A 15,986-nucleotide genomic window follows, 5' to 3' on the forward strand; every position below is an offset into this window, starting at 1 on the left:
TTACGAGCCTAGCACCCTGATTCCTGCTCTGCATACGCCCATCGCTACTCTGGCCCATTAGTCATTGATATTTAAATGTAATCACCAACCAGTCGGTGCGTATACCCATGTATGTATCCGCCTGCCATCAATCCACGCCGTCGCGATCGACTAGGTCCGGTAGCCGCCGCCCACTATCACTATCGTCCTCGCTATCCGAATCCTCTTCTCCTTGCCTGTTCGCGCCGCCCCAGAACCGGCCGACAATGTTGCGCAGGACCCGCACGGCCATGGGCTAGCACGAACACCATGCGTAAGTAACGAGGAAAGGAACGTATAGAGGTGATGTAGACTCACAGGGATATCCTCCTCCTCGCTATCTTCCTCTCCTTCCCCTCCCTCTCCCTCGTCTCCCTCATCGAATCCACCTCCCTCGGCTCCTCCCCACTCCTCCCCGCCATCCCCTATATCCGCACCAGGCATCCCCCCAGGCATCCCTCCTCCCCCTCCAAATCCCCCATGACCACCTTGCCCGCCCCGTGCGTTCAGCTCCGCAATCATCATCCCCTCCAGCACATCCGGCGGCAGCCTCGCCGCATTCTGCGCAAACTGCACCACCCCGCCCGGGAACTGCTCCGCAATATTCGGGTTCCCATCGAAGAATGCCTGTTCAGCAACTGCTCAGCAAAAAGGTGGGGTGTACGTATAAGTATACGATGGGTGACTCACTTGAAGCTGCTGGCGGAACGCCGCGTCGGGAATCATGCGCTCCAGCCGTCGCTCGTCCGCTGCGCGCTGCTGCCGGCTGCGATGCCTCGCCGAGAACACATCCTCGCTGCCCCTGAAAAAATCCTCCGTATACTCTGTCACTGCCGTCGGCGGCGGCAGCGGGTCGCACGCTAGCGCCTTCGCACTCAACACATCCTTCGGTATGAACGCGAAGAGGCGCCGGTGCGTAGCTTCGAGGACCATGGTGTGCCGGTAGACCGAGAACCGGAGCGCGCGCGAGGCAAAGGTGGCGAGGAAGTGCGTGTAGGCAGGCTGCTTTAGGAGGGTGGATGAGGAGAGCGAGGGGAGGAACGAGGAGGAGGTTGGAGAGGAGGTGAGGGAGGGGAAAGAGGAGACGACAGTGTCCGCGAACCACCGCGCAAGAGCGGCGTCTGCCTTCCACAGCGGCGCCGACCGCTGCACGTACGCGTGCGAGAGGAGGTGAAGCACCGCGTCTTCAGGCGTCAGCGAGCTAAATACGAAGACAAATAAGACACAAAGACAAATGCATATACATATACAAGCGAAATTTGGGATATAATGAGATGACACGGACAAGTTCGGTGGGTGTATGGGACGCACCTTCCCTCTGTTTGTATCCTGAAATCCACATGGGCGCGCACCGAGTCGGGTATCGCTGCGTCGATCTTGTCTGCGAGGAGCGGCACAACCGACGGGAACGATGTCACCGCGAGCCGCAGCGCCGCCGTGCTCCCTTCGTGCATCTACACAACGAACACGATGGTGTTAGCAACGATGGAAATGACGGATGCGAACACGAGTATTATATAAGTATGTCGGGACGGTGATGAAAAAATGCCCAAAAGAACAGGCAAGGGGCAGACTGACTTTATCCTTCCGCGAATCCTCGTCGTACCGTATCGCCAGCGCGCGCGCGTACAACCAGCCGGGCAGCACAGTTGGGTTCAACCGCCCATTTTGTTGCTGTGTTCCTTCCTTCGAACTTGAAGAATTATTCAACGCATGCAGATCGTACATCTCGAGCAACCAGCTCCCCATGCCCGCCTTGAGCGCTAGGAAGTCGAGGTGGAAGAACGCGCCGTGCGGATCCTCCCAGGGATCGAGCGAGAGGAGGAGGCGGGCGAACTCGAACGCCGTTCGGACGCAGCCCCGGCGTTGCAGGTCTCTGCAATACATAACGGGGAATGAGTATACACCAGTACAAGTGATTCTGAAAGGCATACATGACTTGTCGGTGCACGGCGAGGAAAAACGGCCGGTTCTCGACGTAGTCAAAGTCGAGCCTGTTCATGCCATTGGTGAAGCTGAATGCGCCGACGAAGGATCGTTCGTAGGTAAACAGCGCGCGGTCTACGAAGTCGACGGCCTGTGCGTATTCTGTATTGATCAGTGGTTATTATACACAGCACTATGGGAACAAGCTAGGAAGGAAACAGTGAAGACACGTACCCTCTCTGTGTCGGTAGACCTCGGCTAATTGAAGGAGCGTGTCTGCGTGCCAGGGGAGATGGCGCAGAAGGTTCCAAAAGCCTTCAGGATCTATATTCTCGGTTCCAGTTCCACCCAAATGAATTCAACAAAAACCAAATCCCGCGATCTCACCTCCGGACAGAACCGTCTGCATGAACGCAAGCGTGACGCTCTTATACTTCTTGCTGTACTCCACCTTCCACCACCTCTCCTGAGGACCATCCTGCCACTGATGTCTCTCTACCCTTGCCGCCCACTCCTCGTCCGTCAGCGCGCGGATCGAGAGGCCCTCGCGCAACTTTGCGGGCCACCACGTCGCCTGCGGGCGCGTGAGCACCGACCGCGCTGCAGCGCTGGCTGCTGCGGCTCTGCGGGCACCGGATGAAGAGGAGGACGAGGAGGATTTGGAGGCCTGCACGACCTTCGCGCCGAAGAACTTCCGCATCTCGCCCTCGGCGTCGAGGTGAGCGGTGGACACAGCGAGGAGGGAGGCTAAGGAACGGTCGGAGGCGCCGGCGCTCCCATTCCCTCCGCGCGATGTTGGTGTATCTGCGAGTTTTTGGAGTTCCGGGTATCTGAGGGGCGGCAGTAATCAATAAGTAAGGTGTAGGGTAGGGGATGTATGTAACGTACTTGAGAGATAGGTCTGCAAGCGCCTGATCGAGTTCGTCTCTGTCTGCTTTCTTCTCCTTTGTCCGGGCCTTTTTCTCGGCCTTTTTCTCGCTCTTAGATTGACTCGTAGGGGTAGCTGGCGTAGCTGGTGTCGACACCGCAGTGGGATCCGTCACGGCCTTAGCGGCCTTTTTCTTCTTCTTATTCTTATTCTGCACCACACAAGGATACCATCATGAGTTCGAGTACTCCGATGGCATTGGTAGAACAAGACCCACCTTCTTTGCGGACTTGGCAGCAGCGGGAGCCACATCGTCCTCGCTCTCGAGGTCGTCCGCTACAAGCTTCGGCAGGGGTCACAATGCGTGCATAACCCAGTAAGGACGTGTACTTGCGGCAGAGAACCCAGTGGCACTGGCACGAGCTCGGGACGGGAGCGTCATCTCGGGATCATCATCAGAGCCATCTCCTTCGCGTTCAAGATCCTCTCGGTCGTTCGTAGGCTCGTTTGAGGGGATGGCGCGCAAGGCTTCGAGCTCTTCGAGCTCGCGCTGCTGGCGTTTGTTGAGGCGCGGCGGCATTGCTGGGAGGAGGGAAGGAGGAAGGAAGGTTATAGCGGTACCGAACTGAGTGAGTGATATGGAAAGATCGGCCAATTGAATCATAGGGGAAACGAGATAAGATTAGATAGGCGCTAGAGGAAATTCTCCAAACACTGATTTGAAGAATTCACTTTCTTCCATGACGCGAATCACGAACTTCAGATACAAACGAACGCACGTCGACGCTGGATTCAGCGCAGATGCTGACGTCGAGGCCGACCCGTCCCCCGGCTCAACATCACAAATAACCGAAACACCCATTCAAGGGCCCAAAAGTACCGCCAATACTTCGCACATACCCGCTGAGGCTGAGGCTGAGGGCTCGCAGTCGAATCCAAGTGCGCAACTGCCCCCAAAGAAGAAGCGCAAGAGATCCAAGTCGAAGAAAAGTACAGATACGGCTGGGGTCAAAGAAAATGCGGATGCAACACAAGATGGAACATCTGCGGAGGGAGTAGTTCAAGTGGAGGGAGGCGCCACGGCTACGACTTCTGGTACTGCGGCGACAACAGAGAGAACGCCGAGGCAGAAAAGACGGGATAGGGAGAAGTGGGAGAAGGAGCGTCGAAAGCAAGGCACGTTATAATTCACCACTATCTTCACCATCCAGCCCCCACTCCCCCTTCCATTTATTTCTCTCCACTAAACTGCAATTATCGTTTTAGCGAAAGAGGCCAAAGACGCTGCACGGAAGAACACCCAGCCGTATAGACTCAAAGCTATAGCTGATCGGAACTCTGGGACGATCTGCTTCGCGTGTCGCGAGACGGGGCACGCGGCGAGGGACTGTCCTACCACTCGCAACGCTGCGAAAGGGGACTCGGGTGCCCCAGGTGCTGTAGTTGGGATATGTTATCGGTGAGAGACGTTCATGTTCATCGTGCATATACTAGCCTGGCGTCACCTCACCATGCACTTCAACTCACGCGGATGTTGATAGGTGCGGTTCATCCACCCATACACTATCGCGGTGCAAGGAACGGGTCGACCCCGGGGACCCCATGCCCTTCGCGTCGTGCTTCGTGTGTTCGGGGAAGGGCCACTTGGCTTCGGGGTGCCCGCAGAACAAGGAGCGAGGCGTGTATCCCAACGGCGGGTGCTGCAAGCTATGTGGGAAGACGACACATCTTGCGAGGGACTGTGATCTGCATAAGAAAGGTGCGTTATATACAACCCATCCCATCCTCAATATGTTTAACTCTCGTGGACTCTTACTTTAGTGGATACAGCGACACACCGTCCCATCCTCGGAATAGTAGACAGCGCAGGGGCGGGCGCAGACGAGGACGACTTCCACGCGCTCAAGCGGCGGAAGCATGAAGTAGATAAAGAGGAGAAGGGGACTTCGCATCACGCTCCGGCAACAAACGCAAATGGAGCGCTCCGCAAACCCAAAAAGGTGGTCAATTTCTGATTGGGGCGGTCGTTTCGTCACGCCATGTACCACATATGTACCGAGTTTTGGTTTGGGCTTGTCTTCCCATGAGAGTCTTGAGTGTGATGTCAGCGCTAGCCTCGTTCCTTGTTCCCGCACTCCCCACATCAAACGATACTCGAGCATCATAAATTGGACGTTTAGCTGACAATGGCTGCCATCCCAGCGATAATTTATGGCACAGCATGGTTTGCTGCCCCGAACTTGACCCGCACTGCTGAGTGATGATCTGAAATGATTTGCTTATATTAGGAAGCAGGAACGGACTGCAGAGCTGGTAGTCAAGGCCATCCTAGCAGGGTTCCGCGCAGTTGATACAGCATGCCAGCCGAAACACTACAGGTAAGGATATAAGCTCTGGAATTGTGTATTGCGATCGGACCTCAATGGAGAGGGATACAGGGAGGACGCGGTGGGAGAGGCGCTATCTATCGTCGAGGAGAAACACGGTATCAAGCGGGAGGACATCTTCATTCAGACAAAGTGCGGTACTAATTATCAGATACTACTCACGTTGACTCACCATTGACCCAACGCAACACGACGATAGATTCACCCCGATCGGCGGACAAGACACTTCCAAACCCCTCCCCTACGACCCCAGCGCCCCGGTTCCCGCGCAAATCAACTCCTCCTTCCTTACCTCCCTCGCCAACCTCCGCACAACGTACATCGACTCCTATCTCCTCCATAGCCCGCTCTCCACGAAGGCGCGCACACTAGAGGCCTGGCGCGCGCTGATAGGGCTACAGGATGCTGGGAAGGTGAGGATGATCGGGGTAAGCAATGTGTATGATGTTGAGGGAGTTGGGGAAGGAAAGGGAGGTACAGGTCGTGCAGAATAGGTGGTATGAGGGGAATGGGTGGGACAAGGATGTTTATAGGTATTGCCGGGCCCATGGGATCTTGTACCAGTGAGTTATCCTGCTGTCGACGCGGTGACCTCGCTGCTAATGGATTTGTAGGTCGTTTTGGACACTCTCTGGCTCGCCGTCGCTCCTCAAACATCCCGATCTCGTGGCTCTAGCGAATGCAGGCCATTGCACGCCAGAGCAAGCAATATTCAGACTTGCCATGCTCCACGGAATCGTACCTTTGTCGGGCACGAAGAGCGAGGCGCACATGAGGGACGATTTGGGGATTCAGGACATTGATTTGGGAGAGGAAGCCGAGGGCAGATTTCGTTCGGTGAGGGAGCTGGTCTTCGGAAAGGCAGGATGAGGCTGGAGTGTGTACGGACCCACCCAGTAAATTCTTCTATAGCCGTTATTTGCTGAGACGAAAGCGAGCACTCCCCTCAGTGATGGACCTGGACCTAGAGCAGGAAAGGGGTATTAGATAAGCACAGGGGTTTAACCTTGGACTCAACTGCCACAGCATCAGACTCAGTACCATTAATGTAGTTCCTTGGATTCCTTTAGAGGTCCAAAGAATCTTCACAAGGCATGGTATCGGCCTACGACAACGGGGACGGCCAGCCTCCGCGTTTGCACCACCGTCTTCTCTTCTGGCCAACTTTAAACTCAAGGTTACGATCCATGCTGTATATGGTCGAAGATTGGATGGAACGTGGTCAGCGGCGAGGATTGGCGACGTGGGCGGTGGACGCCGGGGACGTGCATTGGGCAGAGATGGCAATCAGTCAAGTATCACTCACATATCTCCCTTATTTCCCGCCGCGTGTGCGATGAGATCGTTGTGCACTGGGCCTCGCACGTTTCGTTTCGGTCTTGCTTCCAAAGGCTCCCATAGTATTTTGGCACCTTGATTTACATTGGCGTCGATTCTTGCACGATAACCAAGTCTTGTTCATGAGCAAAGAAACCTGAAATTTTGAGTCCATGTCTCATTCGACAATGGTCCAATTTCACAAACCGTCTGATTCTAATCGCTTGTCTATCCGGAGGTACAGCTGTATAATCATCTAACCGCCGTCCTCAAGGGATCTGATTTAAACCGAATCCTCCATCTACCCTTCACCTGCTCCCCCTTCTCCATCTTACCCTCTTTCCTCGTCGTTCTGTAGCTCATTGCGTCGGAATCCAGCAAATAAGCAACAAGACATCGAAAACAAGACAGCCATGGTCTACCAAGCGACGGCATCTGCCCCTGTCAACATCGCATGTATCAAGTCAGTCATTTCCCCGCTCTCCTTCCCGAGATCGTCGTGAATATCGCATCCTGACATCCGCGCAACGGCAGATACTGGGGAAAACGCGACACGAAGCTCATTCTGCCGACGAACTCGTCGCTCTCGGTCACTTTGTCGCAAGATCACCTCCGATCGACGACAACCTCGCGCGCCGATCCTTCATTTGCCAAAGATCGGCTATGGCTCAACGGCAAGGAAGAAGAAATCGTCGCGCCTGGGAGGCTGGCAACGTGTATCGCTGAGTTGAAGAAGTTGAGGAAGGAATTGGTCGAGGACAAGGATTCGAGTGCACCCAAGGTGATTGCCGACTTCATATAACCGCTCTTCGCATCGCTCAAAGATGATCATACAGCTATCGACATTCCCCGTACATATCGCTTCATTCAACAACTTCCCTACAGCTGCAGGGCTTGCGTCTTCAGCGTCTGGCTTCGCAGCCCTTGTCTCTTCCCTCGCCGCCCTCTATGCCCTCCCATGTTCCCCCTCGACCCTCTCTTTGATCGCGCGTCAAGGATCTGGTTCAGCCTGCCGTTCCCTCTTCGGCGGATACGTCGCCTGGGAGCAAGGCGTCTTAGATGACGGCTCCGACTCGCTCGCCGTTGAAGTCGCACCCCGTTCGCACTGGCCCGAGATGCACGCCCTCATCTGCGTCGTCTCCGATGACAAGAAGGGCACATCCTCAACCAGTGGCATGCAACGCACAGTCCAGACCTCAGAGCTCCTCCAACACCGCATCAAGCACGTCGTGCCCAAGCGCATGAAGGAGATCGAGGCAGCCATCAAGGCGAAGGACTTTGACGCGTTTGCCAAGGTCACGATGGCCGACTCGAACCAGTTTCACGCCGTTGCGCTGGACACGGAGCCCCCCATCTTCTACATGAACGACGTGAGCAGGTCGATCATCGCCTTGATTGTCGAATACAACAGAGTTGCCATCGAGAAAACTGGCAAACGGAAGGCGGCGTACACCTACGACGCCGGCCCGAATGCGGTGATCTACACGCTGCAGGAGAATGTCAAGGAGATTGTAGAGTTGATTGTCAAGTATTTCCCGCAAAAGGATGGGTTCAAGGACCCGTTCCAGCTGTTCGCTGGGGGGAGTGTTGGTGAGGGGCGCGTCGTGGAGGGCTTCAACGAGGCTGTTGCGAAGAAGTTTGAGGTCGGGGCTGTGAAGGGGCTGATTCACACCAACGTCGGCGACGGTCCCCGGGTACTTGGTGCGGAGGAGGCTCTGCTTGGGCCCGACGGGCTACCGAAGTCGTTGGCATAAGCAATGTAGAAAATTTATGATGATATGTGTACAATTTTGGGATCAATTTTATAGTTTACATAGACGGCTCTCGAAAGGATTTGTTACCCCTTCAGCGAGCTTCAGCTAGTCCGGTGGCAACGGGGACATGAAAGATTTCAAGATAATGCGATCGCGCTGAGTTGCTGTAGTTGGAGAGCAGGATATTGTGGGAAAATCTCAAGTCCGACGCCTTTGTGGTAAGAGCCCGAAGCCACATCGACCTTTGACCACGAACAGCCACGACAAATTCAGTCCAGCCAAATTCTGTATTCTTATCCAGCGCATTTCTCTCCCATCCACTCTTTATCTCGTACCACCACCATCTCCGCCTCCCCATCGCCCACAACGACTGCAGCAGCGACGACGACAGCCGACCCAGGTGACGACAGCGTATACCCCCACAAGTTCCTGGCCCGTGCATACACCGCCGCTCTCGCCCCCAGGAGCCGCCAGATGCGATGTATTACCCACAGCAGTCCCCAGGAATCGCCCATAAACTCGCAAATCACCATGAGCAGCCGGTTTGGAGTAGGACGCATACGCATCACCCAGTCCTTGGTCCGCCAGGGTCCCAGCCAACCGTGGGCCCACCTCCGCCGTCGCCAGGATATCCTATGTACGCCAACGGCGCAGTGAACCCCATGCAGCACCACCCTCAACACCACCACCCCCATCCGCTCAACCCACATCCGCCAATACCACATCACCACCACCAGAACTCCCTGTCGCACTACCCCTCACCACCAAATGGACATTCGCACCAACAGCACGTCTTGCAAGGCTCACCAGCAGGCCAGCTAATAGCGCCCCACTACCAACAGCAACTCCTGAAATGCGAGGTTCGTCCTTCAAAGATCAACCCACTTCCCCCTGTTAGCTGATGCCAGCAATCTTTGCATTCCTTTGTCACAGATGGTTAGATCTTGTCGTTCACCGCATCACAGAGCGAGGGCAAGCCAGATGGCAAGTCGACCAATAGCAAAGTCCGCCATTCCCATCACGAACCCCAATGCTCCACCGGAGGTACCAAGTGAGACCGCCTCGTCGGATTCGACGTCCGAGGCATCTCCAGCACTCGCCAATCACCCTTCCTCTACCGTTGGTCCTGTAACCGAAGCGCCGCGGCCCACAGCTTCACGGCCACCCGCAAACAATTGGAACTCATTGGATATGGGCGGCATCAGTATCAAACATCTTCCACCCTCCTCAGGCTTGTTCTCCTACTCCTTCCTCATCAACCTTTACCTCAATCACAATGCTCTCACCTCCATACCTCCCGAGATCTCGAAGCTTCGGCACCTAGAAATGCTTGATTTGTCGGGGAACCTCCTCACGGTCCTGCCCCCCGAACTTGGAATGCTCACTTTCCTGAAGGAGTTGTACGTCTTTGATAATATGATAAGTACGATTCCCCACGAGCTAGGGACACTGCATCAGCTGCAAACCTTGGGCGTGGAAGGCAATCCTCTAGAAGCTGCTTTCAAGTCGATAATCCAGAAGGACGGGACAGCGGCTCTTATCTCATACCTCCGCGACTCGTGTCCCGTGCCCCCACCACCCCCGGAGCGGCACTGGAAGAGTGTCGTCACGGATCATGAGCGTGAATTCCTCTCCGGGGATCCCGCGGCCGAAACTTTCACTGTCCTTTGCTACAACATCCTTTGCGAAAAGTATGCCACGGAGCGGTTATACGGGTACACCCCTGCTTGGGCTCTGCAGTGGGATTTCCGTAAAGAGATTATATTGAACGAGATCATATCTTCGGACGCAGATTTCATGTGCTTGCAGGAGGTGGATATTGCGCAGTATGAGGACTACTTCACGCAGAGGTTGCGGGACAAGGGATACGAAGGGGTGTATTGGCCGAAGTCGAGATATAAGACGATGGGAGAAACGGAACGAAGACAAGTTGATGGATGTGCGACATTCTACAAGGCATCCAAGTGCGTGGTCTTTTCCATGCCCTTCGATCGCTTCACTCATCTTGCTTGTAGATATCAATTAGTCGAAAAACATCTCATCGAATTTAGTGCTGTTGCGATGCAGCGGCAAGACTTCAAGAAAACCGACGACATGTTCAACCGCGTGCTCGGCAAAGATCATATCGCTGTCATCTGTCTCATGGAGAATAAGCAGACCGGTACGAGGTTCATCATCGCGAACGCTCATATCCATTGGGACCCTGCGTATCGGGATGTCAAGTTGGTTCAGGTGGCTTTGCTGTTGGAAGAGGTGGAAAAGATCGCGAATAACTTCGCGAGGTATCCTCCCCGTCTGATACCGACGCCAGCGCCGACCTTCGATGAGACAGACGAGAACGGAGACCCCAATGGCGAGCAAGTCAACGGGGAGACGAATGGGATCAACGGACATTCGTCACCTCCACCAACATTCGAGAAGGCGCCCACGTACGCAGACGGAACAAAAATCCCATTGATCGTTTGTGGTGATTTCAACACCGTTCCGGACTCCGGGCTATATGAATTCCTCTCGAAAGGCTCCCTTCCCGCCAATCACCCCGATTTCATGTCACACATGTATGGCAGGTACACTTCAGAGGGGCTGAAGCATCAACTCGGGTTGAAGAGCGCGTACGATGTCTCGTCGCAAGTTCCTGGCGCCGCCGTAAACCACGCGAACGCCGCGTCGGGAGCGTCGTATGACTTCCCGATGACGAATTTCACGCCGAGCTTCAAGGGTGTCATTGATTATGTGTGGTATTCGCAGGCGAATATAGCTGTCAATGCAGTGTTGGGCGAAGTGGATAAGGCATATTTGGAGAAGGTCGTCGGGTTCCCAAATGCCCATTTCCCTTCAGAGTGAGTCATATATCAGTTTCTTGCCATGAAATAGTGTCTGACATTCGTTTTGCGCTCGCAGCCATCTATGCCTGATAGCTGAATTCCGCGTCAAGCCGCCGCGACAACCGTCATAGCTGCCGCCCTAATTCCCTCATGGACTACCCTCGCGTCTTTGTTGTATCTCTGGGTCAATATCTTTAACTTTTACGTACTTCCTATTCATGGGTGTTTTATTGTCCATTATCTTCTCTTTAACCCCCACCCCATACATGTCCATTTCCACCTTGCACTTCTTGTTCCTCGCATCGGGAAACCAGCAAGTATTCGTCGGTGTATCATGGTTTGATCTTGACTTCCTTGCCCCAGGTTTTCTTGTTAGCCATTCTTGCTATCTCGACGACGATACCTCCCGGGATCCCCATGTTTTCTTTTTTCTTCCACCCGTTCTGCGTCGATTCTCCCCGTCAACACAGGACACTTTGACATCCATACTTCACCAGCCACCACACATTTGATTTATATGATCAAAATCGCTATACTGCTCTGTTTCCTACGTCTGCATGTGTCAAATTACCCCCTTCCACACCCAACAATCTCTCTCGTTCTACTACTACGTACTTAGTCTGTAGCATGTGTGCATTGTAAAGCTCTCGTCATTCCATTTTGTTAAAATGTTACAAAATCTCCTCAACTCCACCAGTGGAATCGAACACATAAGAATAGCTCAGAAGGATCTCCGACATCATCATGAGAATACATAGAATTCACCCGGATAAATAAAACACGAAAGGTAGCTACGTAATGGTGTACATTTATTGTTTCTCTCAAGGAGCGTTGACACCAATGATGGGACTGAGGAAACTCTCGAAGTCAGCCTCATTGGTAGGATCACCGGTCACCCTGAGAGCACGAAGCAAGAGACGGTATTGACCATTAGGGATGGTCGTACCGTTTGCGAAAGTCGGAGGGTCAATGGCGACGGTATTGAAACCGTTGTCGTTGGGGTCCTAGGGAGCATGGTTAACATACTATATAACAACGGTAACGGACGATAGGACTGACGTCATTGTTGCGGCTGGTAAAGTCGAGTTCGAAGACAGTTCCGAGAGTTGGGACTTGAGCAAAGGAACCTGTCTTGACGCGGTGGGGGAAGGAGAAGAACGAGCCATGGGTGTCGCCCAGAGCACGGGTGTTCAATGTGGGCTTGAAGTTGATGGTAGGGGAAACGAGGTCAACCACGACCTTGGGTGAGCCAAACGCAAGTCTACAAAGAGGTCGGTCAATACGTTGCGCCGCTAGGTAGTCTTTTTGTCTTACCGGAAGATCAATGTGGGGAAGTCCGAAGCCAGGAAGCTATAGTTACGAGGGCTTGTTTGGACCTCGCCGTTCGGGTCGGTCAGAACGGGTGTGGGGACGCCAAAGAAGAAGTCGGTGTTGTCTATGACTTGCTTGTCTTTCAACGATGCCTTCAAGCCAAGGTACGATACCTGAACTTGCTCCGTGCCGCTTGCTATCTGGATGAAACCAGAGAAGACTGGGAAAGTCGAAGGGTCTGCGGCAGCCGGGGGAGTGAATCGTGCGGTGACGGTCTGGGTCTTTCCTGGGGCAAGGGTGAATTTGGATGTGCTGAGGGAGACGGAAGCGAAGTCCGTGGAGAGGGGAACTGGGCCATCAGCAGGGAATATGGTACCCGGAGTGACGGTAACTGCTGTTCCTGCTGGTATGTGCCTCAGCGTATAGGTTTTGGCGGATGATCCGGCGTTCCGAACAGTGAATTGTTGGCTATTCATACCAGTTAACATACGGAACAAACGGGTAGATCAGGCGGTGACTTACGTTCCCTTGAAGTGAGCTGTATCGTTCAAGATCAACTCTCCGGGGGAGACAATAGTCGTCGTGTGGATGGCGTTGAACACGTTGATCAAACCTGCGCCTTGTTGGGTCAGAGTTTGCAATGGATCGCCGTCGGTGTGAGTTGAGGGAACGCGTTGCGCAGTGGTCTCGAAGAGCGTTCGTGCGCTTCTGCCGACAGCTGCTGACGTTCCTTTGGCCTGGAACAAAAGCGCAGCACTTCCAGCGACGAATGGCGTTGCCATCGATGTGCCAGATTCAATCCCGAAGAGGCCCAGGTTGACTGGAAGGGTGGACAGGATATTTCCTCCGGGAGCAGCGACAGCAGGCTTGAAGAAGAAATCATTTGAGGGGCCATAGCTGGTGAATGAAGAGATGAGGCCTCCAGCGGGGTCGGGGAATTGGATGAGCCCGCCAGATTGAGGGAACGAAAGGGAGACGTTTTGCCCGGAAGCGAATTGTTGGACCAACTATTGTTTTTATAGATTATTCTTGAGATCGAAAGTTGCACTTGTATATGGCCAAGGACTCACGAATTCACCATCCGCTGCTTGGATGAAAGAAGCGACAAATGCACCGGTATCAATAGCACCAAACCCGCTACCGTTGCTGAAGAACGATTAGTACTCGTAAGCCGGTTGCGGTTCACCAAACGTACTCGTAGATCAAGGTGACTTTGGCACCTTTTGCGGCAACATTTCCAAGCTTTTGAACCTAGATATATGATTTGGTTGTAGAGGAGCCCTGTTCTTGTGTTCTGAATGGACTCACGAAAGTACAGGTACCTCGTCGGACGATGACAACAAAGCCGGAGAGGTCGGGGGTACTGTCAGGGAGAGGGTTGCACGCGTCATCAACCACAGTGGGATCAGTTGAGGTCGCGAAGATGGGACGAGTGTCGTTGATTGGCAAGGGGAACGTGTCTTGGTAGATTATAGGATCGTGTGTCACGCCATGTACTTGGGCAGTTTGAAGAGGGACGACAGTGCTGATGGAAAGGGTTGAGAGGCGACACGTTGTACGAAAAATGGAAACGTACTTGTCCAAACTTGCCACAGAGATGACATCGATACCTGCAAAGAGTTCATATAGATGTCATGATGAAATTTCGGGTTTCTTACCATTTCCTGGGCTTGAAGTGTACCATGCGCCAGATGCGCCCTAAGAAGTGTCTATGTTAATAAGTTGGAATGGCTCGACAGTGAGAAAGGCCTACGTCATTTCCAGCTGCGATGGTGACAACTTTGCCTGTGGCCGCGATACGACTGGCAACGACTGCACTGACCGACTCCGTCCAGCCATCAGCGCCTCCCAAAGAAAGGGTGAGGATGTCTTGACCCTCATTGAATCCGAGCAACAAAGCGTCAACGAGGACTGCACACATTCACTCAGTGACATATTGTTAATTCTGTGAAGACTAGGCTTGCTTACCGTCGTCTGTGACGAACCCTACGCAGCCGAACACTCTGTATGCAGACAAAGACGCCTGGAAGGCAACACCACTGATGTTGAACGCATTGTCGGGATTAGCGCCAATGATGCCCTTGTAGAACCTACGTTAATAGATGATCGAGATGCGAAGCAGATACGATCTACATACAGCCACGTGGGTGCCATGACCTATGAGTTCATTAGCATGGAATGAACCTGGACGTAGATGTGTATAGCTACCTGCACATTGGTCCAAAGGGTCTGGGTCTGGAACGGGCGTATTGGTTCCTTGAGAACGTGCGTTAGTTTGGGCGTATGAGGGATGGAAGGCTAGTCTCTACCGTCATAGTCGTCACCGACCAAGTCGAATCCGCCGATAACCTTATTTCCTGGGCCGAAAGCTCCTCCGAGCGTTGGGTGGGTGTAATCAATACCTTGATGCGACGTCTCGGTTATGTCGTGTGTGGTCATGTACTGGCGACTTACCCGTATCAAGACTGATATGGCGTGATCAGTTGAGGCCAATATCGAGGGAAATCAGAAAACTTACATGCCAATCTTAATGCCAGCACCGGTGATTCCTTGCGCGTGAAGCTTGTCAACGCCCTATAGTAGGTGACTGTTTGATAAATGTGAACGGTCGAGAGGGAGGGGGGACGTACGGTGATGACGTGAGTGGACTCTGAGTCGGGTGGGAGAGCCGGATCGTCAGGGCCCTTGACAACTTGCACCTTGACCGGTCTGGAAATCAATGATCGTTGTGAGTAGGTAACCATGGGCCGGGTAGAGATAAATACTTGGGTCGGTCGAACGCTCGGACGGGCCGAATACTTTTTACACCGGTCGTACTTTGGATCTGTGCGACGTCCTGGAAGAACAATTAACAGATATTATAGAGACTAATCTCCGTGCTTACTTGGGCATCCTGTAGGCATAGTTAGAATGGAAGACGAAGTTGCAGCGAGAGGGGGGGCTTACCGAGAGCGTCAAAGCTGCCCCAACGAAGAGGCCCTGCGTGTTGAATTCTCTGTCAACCTTAAAGCCAATGGCTCTCTTCCTCAACGATTCATAGAGGGCATCATGGGGCTACAACGGTTGTTAAACGCTGGACGTGGGGGAGATATGGCAGGGGCACCGACGTTCGAACGCTTGGTAGGTATATCAGAAGTGCTGTCGACTTCGACGATGAACTTGTTGGCGACGATGGGGAGGTTGGTGACGCGCTTAACGCTGGAAAGAGGGGTGACGGCAAGAGCACAACCTGCGCTCAGGATGGACCACACGAGTACGCCCTTCATAGTAGCAGAGGCTAGAACGGGTGTGGGTGTAATACGCTATATCAAGCCATTTTATACTCAAGAAAAGAGGCATATGGGCATGCGAGCGGAAGTTAATCAGGACACTCGGCTAGGAGGTACACCGATGGGCGTCTTCCCGCTTACCTCTCTAAGAACTTACGATCCATGGTGCCACATGTAGTCGTGGTCGAAGACGACGTAAGTGTGATCCGCTTCGACAGGAATAGCAGTACAGCTTTGTGCCCATTTCGCATGGAATGACTTCTGTGGTGACGGTCGAGCACTCTTCCTTACATTATGGGGTCCCGTGCGCC

General features: G+C 53.6%; 6 protein-coding genes across 6 annotated transcripts; 4 read left to right on the top strand and 2 right to left on the bottom strand.

Moving 5' to 3' along the window:
• Nucleotides 1–127: 127 nt before the first annotated feature.
• Nucleotides 128–3,392, bottom strand: PC9H_007295 (uncharacterized protein; the record flags this gene model as incomplete). Its single annotated transcript, XM_036776828.1, has 12 exons — nucleotides 128–274; nucleotides 337–443; nucleotides 507–645; nucleotides 709–1,219; nucleotides 1,330–1,472; nucleotides 1,597–1,894; nucleotides 1,953–2,106; nucleotides 2,179–2,268; nucleotides 2,332–2,774; nucleotides 2,833–3,023; nucleotides 3,090–3,148; nucleotides 3,197–3,392. The coding sequence occupies 12 exons, from the start codon at nucleotides 3,390–3,392 to the stop codon at nucleotides 128–130; spliced, it is 2,478 nt and encodes an 825-aa protein (XP_036630448.1).
• Nucleotides 3,393–3,552: 160 nt separating this feature from the next.
• PC9H_007296 (uncharacterized protein) lies at nucleotides 3,553–4,827 on the top strand (the record flags this gene model as incomplete). Its single annotated transcript, XM_036776829.1, has 4 exons — nucleotides 3,553–3,976; nucleotides 4,079–4,271; nucleotides 4,354–4,571; nucleotides 4,634–4,827. 4 exons carry the CDS (start codon nucleotides 3,553–3,555, stop codon nucleotides 4,825–4,827), a joined length of 1,029 nt encoding a protein of 342 aa, XP_036630449.1.
• Nucleotides 4,828–4,998: 171 nt separating this feature from the next.
• On the top strand, nucleotides 4,999–6,069 carry PC9H_007297 (uncharacterized protein; the record flags this gene model as incomplete). Its single annotated transcript, XM_036776830.1, has 6 exons — nucleotides 4,999–5,036; nucleotides 5,101–5,190; nucleotides 5,251–5,331; nucleotides 5,399–5,627; nucleotides 5,680–5,762; nucleotides 5,814–6,069. 6 exons carry the CDS (start codon nucleotides 4,999–5,001, stop codon nucleotides 6,067–6,069), a joined length of 777 nt encoding a protein of 258 aa, XP_036630450.1.
• An 860-nt stretch (nucleotides 6,070–6,929) lies between these two features.
• On the top strand, nucleotides 6,930–8,270 carry MVD1 (diphosphomevalonate decarboxylase; the record flags this gene model as incomplete). Its single annotated transcript, XM_036776831.1, has 3 exons — nucleotides 6,930–6,979; nucleotides 7,051–7,297; nucleotides 7,353–8,270. 3 exons carry the CDS (start codon nucleotides 6,930–6,932, stop codon nucleotides 8,268–8,270), a joined length of 1,215 nt encoding a protein of 404 aa, XP_036630451.1.
• Nucleotides 8,271–9,203: 933 nt separating this feature from the next.
• CCR4 (Glucose-repressible alcohol dehydrogenase transcriptional effector) lies at nucleotides 9,204–11,226 on the top strand (the record flags this gene model as incomplete). Its single annotated transcript, XM_036776832.1, has 3 exons — nucleotides 9,204–10,234; nucleotides 10,286–11,110; nucleotides 11,172–11,226. 3 exons carry the CDS (start codon nucleotides 9,204–9,206, stop codon nucleotides 11,224–11,226), a joined length of 1,911 nt encoding a protein of 636 aa, XP_036630452.1.
• Nucleotides 11,227–11,916: 690 nt separating this feature from the next.
• PC9H_007300 (uncharacterized protein) lies at nucleotides 11,917–15,672 on the bottom strand (the record flags this gene model as incomplete). The annotated part of the gene is made up of 21 exons (XM_036776833.1): nucleotides 11,917–12,099; nucleotides 12,155–12,356; nucleotides 12,410–12,874; nucleotides 12,929–13,413; nucleotides 13,477–13,552; nucleotides 13,602–13,657; nucleotides 13,715–13,931; nucleotides 13,983–14,016; nucleotides 14,065–14,104; nucleotides 14,160–14,317; nucleotides 14,375–14,486; nucleotides 14,544–14,563; nucleotides 14,615–14,662; nucleotides 14,716–14,808; nucleotides 14,861–14,871; nucleotides 14,925–14,980; nucleotides 15,037–15,115; nucleotides 15,172–15,242; nucleotides 15,291–15,299; nucleotides 15,353–15,460; nucleotides 15,514–15,672. 21 exons carry the CDS (start codon nucleotides 15,670–15,672, stop codon nucleotides 11,917–11,919), a joined length of 2,682 nt encoding a protein of 893 aa, XP_036630453.1.
• Nucleotides 15,673–15,986: the final 314 nt, after the last annotated feature.

This window comes from Pleurotus ostreatus (assembly GCF_014466165.1).
Source record: "Pleurotus ostreatus strain PC9 chromosome Unknown scaffold_5, whole genome shotgun sequence".
In the NCBI taxonomy this organism is placed as follows: Eukaryota; Fungi; Basidiomycota; class Agaricomycetes; order Agaricales; family Pleurotaceae; genus Pleurotus; species Pleurotus ostreatus.